Source organism: Perca fluviatilis, chromosome 12 (assembly GCF_010015445.1).
Source record: "Perca fluviatilis chromosome 12, GENO_Pfluv_1.0, whole genome shotgun sequence".
Taxonomy (NCBI): domain Eukaryota; kingdom Metazoa; phylum Chordata; class Actinopteri; order Perciformes; family Percidae; genus Perca; species Perca fluviatilis.
Window position 1 is genome coordinate 17,825,854 of NC_053123.1, and position 10,552 is coordinate 17,836,405.

The window sequence follows — 10,552 nt, forward strand, 5'->3', positions numbered from 1 at the left end:
ATAGCAATTAGGTGCACACTTTAGAATAAACAGCCTGATTGGAGAGTTGAAGGGCCATCCCAAATATTGATTGTGCCTAAATAGACCTTCAGTTGCCATCAGATAAAAGTCCTGTCACTGTAATACTTCAAAAGGCAAAGATATTTAACTACAGCCAAGAAAGCACTTACTTTTGCAACCGTTTCTGTGCAACAGCCAGATCTCTCTGTGATCTCTCATCTGTCTGTGAAATTCTTCATGCATTATACAGACAAGAAAAAGCCAAACAAAAAACTGAATGCTCTTACACCGAGTTGTAGACCGTGCATACAAATAATAGGCTACTTCTACTGTCTATGACGTACAAACTGGCAAGAAATGATTCAGTGCTGTGGAATGAAAAATATTACTCAAACATACATTTGCAATCCACATAGAGCAGAGATCTTTTGTGATATATTACTTATGATGATGCACATATGTGCAGGCTATGTATACTAGACAACCTCCCAGAGGTGTGAAAACATTCAAACATTGTTCTATTGATGTCGCATTTTTTTTCCCGTTGGCTCTTGTCAGAGGTCAACCTCAACAGCATGCGGTGGAATCAGGCGTTACTGTGGATGTCACATTGATGCATTACAAGGCCCAGGAGGTCACGTCTCTGTAAACATACATTATCAAAACCCATAGAAGATGTGGGGTGTTGACCTCACCGATAGCTTACGGTCTATCTTCAGGGGAAAAGGGTCATGTAATGGCGGAGAGCAACTTTGTAGCAGCAATGACTTTCTTGTTGCAAATGAAGAGGGTCAAGCAATCAAGACTGGTCGGGCTCTGTGTCAGCACCATTATCTTACGCTGTCTGAAATGATCAATGAGCTAAAATCAAATGATCACAAGCTAAAATTGGCCTACTAATGAAAATGGACTGTTTAAACATGCTCCTTGGTGAGAAGCTGGCCGGAGAAGAAATGGGGCAGCAATTTAAAATACATGACACAATGAAGGTGGCAGGAATACATGGGAGCTATTGTCATGATGGCTATTTACATGTTAGTTTGACCTTTCCTGTTCATATTGTAATGCTAATGGAGAATCGCTTTTAAAATGCAACAATAATCAATTGTGTTTTTATAGCAATATCAGTCAGATAATTCTCCAGCACGTACCTTCATAAAAACAAACATTGGATCATCTACGTGAATGAAATGTGTTGTTATCCTGAGCACAAACGTACAAAGATGTTCTCAAAAGTTTATTTAGTATTATTTATACAGAGTAGGAATACAGACATTCAGGAAACAGACCGCGTGTAAACAGTTAAATGACTTTGTCTATATGTAAATAGGTTTTGTCGACAACACTCTGAAGCAGAGTTCAAATATAAAAAAGGCACTTAAGGCAGGTGCACAGTACTGACATACATCTCTTTTCTCCATTTTAGCAATAAATACATACCTAATGTGCATTTCTATTATGGTACCATGGTTGTGTAAACATGTTAGCACCCCAGTCAACACTGGCATGAAAGGCACAGCATAATATAGAAAAATATTTATAAATAATTTCCTATAAATAAAAATGTATTTCCCCCACAAAATATTTCTTTTGTTTCCGAAATTTTCATTTAACCCAGATAGAATACTGTTAGAAATTCAGTCAAAAACATAAAATATGGAAAATAAAGAATAAATGGGAACAGACTCCTATACAACATCAAAACCAACTAAATTAATGCAGCATAATCCTTATTGCTCTCAATACAATAATATAAGAATGGGCTGGACATGAAATCATTCAGGAGAGGTGGGTTGTTTGATGGTTGCTACAAAATGCTAGCGTTAACCGATTTAATATTTAATTCATTACTATTACCAGAACTATAAAAGCAATTCTCAAAAGAAAGGTCACTCTGTACTGTAAGTAGAGAATCCACAACAACAGCTGACTTGTTGCTGTACTATTCCACCTTACGGCATTTACTTATAAGTTAACGGTTATCACATTTCTTCAAAGAAAAAATTAAGATCCAGCCTGACTCCACTGTTTTATTCTACTTCCATGGCAGACACATCTTGCTCTCCATCAGATTTCTCTGAGGGCAGATCTTGTGACTCTGGGGTGCTTTGGCCGTCTGACTCAGAGCTGGGCTCGTTGGTTGTTGGTGTGCCTGGCTCTTTGGTGTCTGTTTCAGCAGAGACATCAGCAAGCTTGGTTTGCCCTGATAGAGCGTAAGTATAAATGGAGAAAAATGGACACTACTGTACAATATATTTTGAATTTTAACATTTTATTTCTAAATGTACCAATATTGGTAACATCTGATTTCATGCATGGCCATTACACTTTAGAGGTATATGCCTTGTGTGTGCTTGAGTGTGATTATCACCTAAAACAGATTGGTCGGCGTCTACGTCAACAGCAGGCGATGGTAAGGATGCCTCAGATGACACCTTCAGTTCGCCAGTGACCTCCGGGAGTCTTGGTGCCTGAGGCCTGGTCTTTCTCGCAGGGTTCAAGAAATAACAATATGCACATCGGAAGGCTGAAACAAAACAAATAAAAACACCATACATACTTTATGTCACTTCTCTAATACATTCTCAGAAACAGACACAGATTAATATACATGAATATGAACCAATGACAGAAAATGCCTGAGATGCATAAACACTTCAGATTGATGTGTAGTACTGGTTTGCATATTCAATCTTGTTGCGTTTTTTGCTTACAGGGGTCGGTAGTGGCAGAGGCATTTAAGAGCTATATGATATACTACGCTGCCAAATGCTAGAGGGCAAATGAAGGCACAGTGTTTGATGGAGACTGACAAAGAGTGTTGTGTTTCTCCAAGTCTTACCAACGTATTCAAATTCCTCTTTTAATGCCATGCCGTTATGGGACAGACACTGCTGACAGATGAGAGCGTATCTATGAGGACGGAAAGACAATCCAGTTAAGACAGCATACAGTACACAGAGAATGGCATTATATTACATAAAAGATAATTCAGCACTATGTTGTTATAAGCTGGACAACAACCTGCATTAACTACTAAGTACATTGACTATATTTGCCCCCCCAAAAAACTGTATAGACTATACAATATATAAGTGTATTGCTGAAAAGAGATTTTTCTCTGTCCAAAAGCAGAGTTTATGTACCTGTTCTGAGGGCCGTCTCCAACAAGATACTCAATGACTCTGTCCATAGCGCCTCTTTCCCTTGGGAGCACAGGTCTGGCCAGGGGCGGGCCTGGGGGGTGCACCCCTGTTAAAGCACAACATCAATGCCTATTAGACACAGTATGTAGTCTTGAATACAAACTGCATTAAACAGAGGCTGCTATCCGTAAAAACAAAAGTGAAATAGTGAGGCTGAGAATCAGTTTACTGCACAAACCATGAGGTTACAAAAAAATATCGGCCCCTTTTTCTTAATGAATTAACACTGGATCTCACTTGCAAAGCACGTCCAGAATCCCTGCTGTGATGGTGAGTAGTAATTAATATAATCTAACATCAAGAGCAATCATAGGAAGATGACTGGTCATTTCTGTGAGACTTGGCAGAGTCTCAATATCCTGCTGGTTATTAATTTACCAACATATGGAAACTCTGTGGTGACTCTTTGTATCAAATTGCTTTTCACTTTCAATTTTCAGCAGAAGCAGGTGATAACATCAAGTCATGTAAACCATTTGCGAGGTGTTCCCTATGCCAAAGGCAATTTCACAAAGCATTAAAAGACATTTAGTGAGATTCCACCACCATTGCCCAGAGAACAAACGCAGGTCTGGCTAATTAATCATAGTTAATGTTATCCTGATTCGTGCATACCTCACAGTTGGCATTCCACATGGCAATTACAGCATGCAGCTTCCTCTAGGAACATATTTCCTTTACCATTTGCACTTATTTGCATCTTCTATTGAGTGTTCATAGTCCAGAAATAATTTATATTGAATATTCAATAACATTGCACTCCACAGATGTCTTTTATACACACCAACTGCTCTATGGAAAGTTTTTCATCGTGTTGGCTTTTGAAAATCTCTTAAAGCAATCAAAGATGTACAGCACAAGCATTATATTCTCAAGGTAAATATTCTAACTGTATCAAAAGTTATCCCCTATTTGTAATCTTAGTTCACAATTATACACTTGTCTGAGAAAGGTTGGATATTTGAAAGCTACATTCATGCAATTACCCATTACAACTACTGTATAACATATACCACCCTTGCTGACAACACACACCACAGAGCCTTGTGCAACTGGGGACACAGAGCCAGGGAAGAGTAAATCACACCTTAATCGACCACATTATGATGTGGTCCCTCTGTGTGCAGGTAACTCACCGACTGCTGGAACAGGTGTTCCAGGGGTCACAGGCCTCCTCATCAAGCTCTGCTGAGCAGCTATAGCCGACAGGCCTCTCTCTGGGGGTCCACCTGGAGCAGAGTGGGAAGATCGTCCAGGATAGGTGGGCCCAGAGGCAAGAGGAGGGCGGGCAGCAGCTCCGCTTGCAGGATTCACCACCACTGAGGGGGTCTTTGGGATGACATTGCGCTGGCGGAGCTCTAACAAAGAACAACATTGCAGGTTGCTTAACAATAGTAAGTCATGATTAAGGAGAAGTGGTCTGAGAATAGATGCCGTCTTTGGAACTCATTGCTACCTTGTCCTGGTTTTGGAGTCATCTGAGGTCCAACTGGAGTGGATTCAAGCTCCTTTATACAGAAAACAAAGGTGTGCAAAGCATGACTTAATATGGAAAACAATGAGACAAAGTGATTTATGTTACAAAGTAAAAAACATAACTCACATTTTTTCTCTTGGAATCAGGATCAAATCTCTCCAGAATCATTTTAGCATTTTTATATGTCTCGGTTTCCATAACTTCTTCAAGCTGGAAAAAAACAAGACATTGAGGTATTACAGGATAAAAGCTTACATCATATTCCAATACATTGCACAAAGAAACTATACCTATAATAATAGCTCTTTTGCAGAGTAATTATTTGATGATCATCTAATGTAATTAATAGTTTTTTTTATAAAAAACACAATGTCTTAGAATCACCTACCATAACATTACAAGTAAATGTGACACCGGGGAAGTTACTTCACTAAATTGTACATCTTCATTTAAAGTAAGTACCAAACATTTCTAAATGTTTACATATAATATGAAGAATAATTACATTCACTACTTCGATAATGGAGAGTGTGAAAATCCATCAGCCATAATTATTAAAAGTTATTAGACTTGACAGAGGATGACAAGCAATTTCTTAGATTTATTTCTTTCCTCCACTAAATGCTATTAATTAAAGTGACATTAGCAGAGTAGTTTACTGGGTTAAGCCACTGTACCAATCAAACGCTGTCTGTACAGATCCTAGATTAGCAAATATCTTGCTGCAAAATGCTGAGAGGATCAATAAGAGTACTACAAGGCCTCCTACATAACTTGCACAGAGTGCAAGTCTTTACTTCATTGGAGACCACTAGACATCAAAATTACAATGAGTTATACAGAGATTGAGTTTTTTAAATAAATTTCTCTCAATTATCTGACCACAGGGCAGCCCAAAGATGCATGACAATTGTCATTGTTTATAGAGAAAAGTTATGTCCAGGCTTAGAACAAATCTATTTTGTTACCAGCAAGTTGCCAGACTGTGTCATAGGTATCAGTGTTTAAAGTGTTTATACTGTAGATCAAATGTCTGGACAATTATAAAAACTTACTATTTTCCGTTTTTGTGCTTTAAGATCCTCTAATTTTTCATCTGAAAAACAATCACATTTTTACTTAAAAATGCAACACAAGTTTGAACTTAAACAAAAATGACCATTATGTTGTAAGTCATGTTTCAACAGCAAAAAGGATCTTACTATTTTTTTCAGTTCTTCGTGAAAAAATAATTATAAGCATTTTCCGAAGTAACCAAACTCTAAAGGCAAAAGGAAAAAAAGGTTAACTGGTTACACTGTAGATAGTTTTGTGAAAATGATCGACTATCTTACACACTTACAATAACGGAAATAAAACGAAGGGAAGAGACAAAATGAGCCGTCCCATCAACTGTTCAGGCAGGTACCAGAAATATACAACTAAACATGTGATCAGGTAGAGAAGAGACGAGTACAGAAGCAGTCGCCCAACACATATCTTCAACTGTTTCTGATACTTCTCACTGTATTCTTCAAGAATTTGTACATCCTGTGGGGAAAAATGAAATAAGCATTATACAAGTACACAAAAGTGACTGTATTAGTAAAACAGTGACTGTGGTTATCTAATCCAAGTGCCATAAGAATACCCATCATCGTTTGATACATACTCAAAGCTTGGTCTTACATAATGCATAACAGTAACCGATTATGATTATTTTATGTGATTCTGCATACATTTCCCATATTTTGATACAATTTAAAAAAATATATTAATAGTGATAATAGCGTATCACCCAATCAGAAGAAATTTATTTTTTTCCACTATGTAGGCAAACATGTGTCTGAAAACAATATGGAAAGGACCTTACAGAAAATTAAGGAGGTTTTCCTTTAGTTTTTGACTTGTTGCCATAAGACAACAAAGGGAGAGTTGAAGAGAGGAGTCCCAGGAAAAGTTTATTGTGTTGGAGTACAAAGTGTAGCTTAGTGTTATCTAAAAGATGATGATTTCGACAATGTGGATAAGTCAAGTCACCACCGTAACATTTCAGAGAGAGACTTCTGTGAGTGAGACTTGGTCAGACAAATTGACAGACGGGATCAAGTGAAAGGTAAAGAAAATAAGTTTTATTTCTCTGTAGGGCCCTTTCCATAATGTTGTTGACACTTATATAAATCTGAGCCTGTCAGTGGCAAACATTGATAGTGACATATTATTAGGATTAGCTGTTGAACTTATGATGAACACCAACATCTTTAGCAGGACTGAAAGTTGAAAAGGTGAATGTGCCCTGGCTCTGTAAATTGAAAAATAAACTAAGGGGCTCAGACTGAGCCACACAACACTTGTCTGTTCGTGCACATGACAGGGGAAAGGCCACGGATGTCTAAAGAGAAAGGCAGTGGGAGCGAGAGCAACGGTAAATCTGGAACATGCTAACGTCTGAAGGAGCACTGACGGGAAGGGTGCATTTGTTTGAGTGTTGAGTTCAAATAAACAATTTTTCTCCAGAATCGCAGACTCCACATTCAACTAGCAGGAGCATACAAAACAAACATTTTGGTTAAATCATAATGAAACTTCTCTACTAGCAGAAATGCCATATCTATTTGTAATTCCTTATCATTTTGCAATTAACAAATGGCTCATTCAGCTTTTGTTTTAAATATGGAAAGGTTACACCAGTGCGTTTGAGTGCTGATTTCCCCATCCATAAATAGCTGGCGGACAGAATGGGACCCCTTCTGGTCCCTATGGTTCTCTTGTAACATGTGTGTCTGTCACTCTAGTGCTGGATAAACAGATCTCACATTCAGCCTTACAGTATATCATGTATGTATTTCTGTACGTTTGGTGCAGCCATGCACATGAAAAATTATTATATACAGAATATTCTTTCATAATAGATTACAAGATTTTTCAAAAGGAAAACTTAACACCCATCTCTTCACAATGTCAATGCCACCTGACCTCTTCAGTATATGTTTAGTGTCTCTTGCTCCAAGGACAAGTGCTGAAAATAGCACAACACTAGCTTAACTGTAGAAGAGCACTAAAGCCCTATCAATCCGCAAATGAGGAGCTGATTTGGCATTTGTTGACACATCGGTTTGCTTATGGTCAAAAGATGCCTGCTTATACATGTCGTCCATAGTGTATCAAAAACACGCTTAAGTGGCAACTAAGCACCAGTGAAATAAATACACAATATCATTGAATCAGACAGGTTGTAATCAATCCCCAGTTTGACCAAACTTGTTTGGCAGAGGAAGCAAAAGCAAATGTAAATGTATTACCCACTTTGTCCTTTGTGAACCATAAAAGTTTACTGGCCAACCTATTTGCTGGTGCTGTGTCGCAATTATGGTTTTCCAGTGCAATGAGGGATTATTAACAACATTATTGGAGCACTCATTTTCAGATTTACCCCCAAATAAAGTCGATGAGATAATCCAGAAAAACTTTTCGCTTGATTACAACCTGCATGATTTTCTGACTGCTTATTTTTGTTGCCCCTTTGGACCTATTTTTAGGAATGTCGCATTCCCAGATCTCTGCAATTACTTTGGCGAGTATAATGTTATTATAACCAATACAACTGATGGCCTGTATTACAAAATTTAAAGCCAAGTTGTAATGATCTTTTTTATTATTATTATTATTATTATTATTATTATTATTATTATTATTATTATTACTACTACTACTACTACAGACCATACTCTATCTGAATGACTTAATTTTTCTATATATACACCAATTGTTGGTTTGGTAATGTCTTGTTCTTGTGGGCTTTGTCCAACTACCCGCAGTGCAGGTTAGACAGAAAACATTAATAAATATTTAGCTAAAGCATGAATTTGTTTACTTTGGTAAATGTATAGCATTTCATCTCACACCGCATGCAAATATAAATAAGGAAAACTTCCTAAACCACACAATTTAAATAAAATGTGTTTTGGAGAATTCAGCACAGCATACCTTATCGATTCCCTCTAAAATCTCCACAGTGGATGGTTTGGCCTGTAAGGCAAACATTTTGTAAGGCAAACATTTTAAAAATCCAAGTTATAGAGAAAAAAAGACATTTGCCATAACAACAGTGGTTTGTGCAAGCAACTTCTTTAAAAAGGATCTGTCAACTTCCTGTTTCATCTTCCCATTTCTGCACATTCGTCATGTGTGTCTTCTTCCGTTGTTGGCGGCATTATTTAGTTAGCCTGTGCATGCCAATATTCCAACGAATGGTGATGCCAGGAGGAGTTTTAACATAAACATCTGAATTGTGATAATTTATGTAGATCTACCCAAGCATGTGACCACTATGTGTGCTTAAAGGTGTGATTTGTGAAAAGTCTTACATGTGCTTGCAAACTGAAAGCTTATCTGTTCAATGTGAAGAAGTACATGATTTGTACAGCAGCATGAAGTAGAAAGACATAATCAGTAAACAAACCCTCCACCGTGAGATGACAGCCCCCATGTTGATGAGGGATTGTAGGATATTTTGTTACTGGGACCCTCCTCTGATATTCTCTCACAGATAACTTCTCCACCTGTTGACAACAGTGATGGGATTCAATAATTTATTAGGCACATGTAGCTTAAACTGATGCAGTGTAATACAACATTCCTGCAATAAATGCTGCCTTCATGAACGCCATAATGTTGCATTTTTGAAAACCTGTAGAGGGGTTGATTCAACTTTGGAACGTTAAGGCTGATTAATTATAATGTGCTGTCCTAATACGTCCGTCTTTAATAGTCTAGCTAGCATTTCTTATGCTGTCTAACGTTACCATTACTAATATAACACTAAATGGGTTGAACAAAAATTGTTGAAACATCTTCAGTATAAGGCAATACAATGCAACAGCTCCACAAATAAGTGCCTCCAAAATAACCTTACGTTGCAAAATCTCAAAGACTGTTTCAACAAAAACTGAACCACGGTCTTTAAAACTTGAGACCCATAGACAGTATATAAGAAGTTGAGACCTGGCTAAACTAGTTACCGTTGCTAACTTAAGTTACCAAAGTTAACAACTTCACTCTATGTTGTCAGAAGCAACTGATATAACGAGGTTAACTAAAACCAGCGGTAGCCTAGCTAACAATACCGGTTACCTCACAGGAAAGGTTTGTCATCCTTAATAACTTCTTAACCCGCATAATGCGTCAATTGTGTAAACCTTTAGCGTTAGCATTGCTATACCACTAACGTTAGCTAACCATTGGTAGCTAACCGCTAGCTAGTGATGCTAATACCAAAGCAACCTGCAGTTCATCACGATAAGTAACAGCAATTATTGCTAACTTAGTTAACGTTCTTCGTAAAAGCAAGCGATGCAAAATAATGTGCCTGGGAAGTGAATTCAAACCCAGTAGTGTTGTATTTACCTTGTCAAGTGAAGTTGTGCAAGGGACTTTCGACAGTCTGTGGCAGGACTGCAGTCCTCCTGTCCTCTTTAGACGGAGGGTGTGTGAGCCAAGATGTGGGAGGGTCCGCCAGAAGAGCAGCATGGAACATGAGCACTGCTGGGCCTTCACGGGAATCTGGTCTGTGTCTAGTAAGGCCCACTAAATATTAATTTCAGTGGTGGGAGTTCTCATGCAAATCTGGTAGCATTATAGGTAAAGAAAACAGTGAATTGCACACAGTGTCAGCGTCGTAAACTTTTGTTATGTCTGATACTGTTCTTGGTTATGAATATAATCTTTATCTGTGCTAGTAGTAGTACTAATAATAGTAGTAACATTATCCTAGTAGTAGTGATGGTAGTAATAGCAGTAATATTAGTTGTAGCAGCTGTAGTTATAATGTAGGCTAAGGAGTGGTAAACTTTTAGAGTTGGGTACGGAAATACATAATTTATTCATTCAT

General features: G+C 37.8%; 1 protein-coding gene across 1 annotated transcript; it reads right to left on the reverse strand.

Moving 5' to 3' along the window:
• Positions 1–1,224: 1,224 nt before the first annotated feature.
• On the reverse strand, positions 1,225–10,233 carry lnpa (limb and neural patterns a). The gene is made up of 13 exons (XM_039817996.1): positions 10,069–10,233; positions 9,125–9,224; positions 8,650–8,691; positions 6,026–6,213; positions 5,886–5,944; positions 5,739–5,779; positions 4,810–4,893; positions 4,663–4,714; positions 4,343–4,564; positions 3,147–3,252; positions 2,843–2,913; positions 2,372–2,527; positions 1,225–2,203 (listed from the first exon to the last, which is right to left on the reverse strand). Exons 2-13 carry the CDS (start codon positions 9,149–9,151, stop codon positions 2,031–2,033), a joined length of 1,221 nt encoding a protein of 406 aa, XP_039673930.1. The 5' UTR covers positions 9,152–9,224; positions 10,069–10,233; the 3' UTR covers positions 1,225–2,030.
• Positions 10,234–10,552: the final 319 nt, after the last annotated feature.

Coding starts and splice junctions, on each gene's coding strand:
- lnpa (XM_039817996.1), bottom strand. CDS start 9,151: ATGGGGGCTGTCATCTCACGGTGGAGG. Junction 8,692..9,124: donor CTGTCATCTCACGGTGGAGG/GTTTGTTTACTG, acceptor TTTGCCTTACAG/GCCAAACCATCCACTGTGGA. Junction 2,204..2,371: donor CGCCGACCAATCTGTTTTAG/GTGATAATCACA, acceptor ACGCTCTATCAG/GGCAAACCAAGCTTGCTGAT.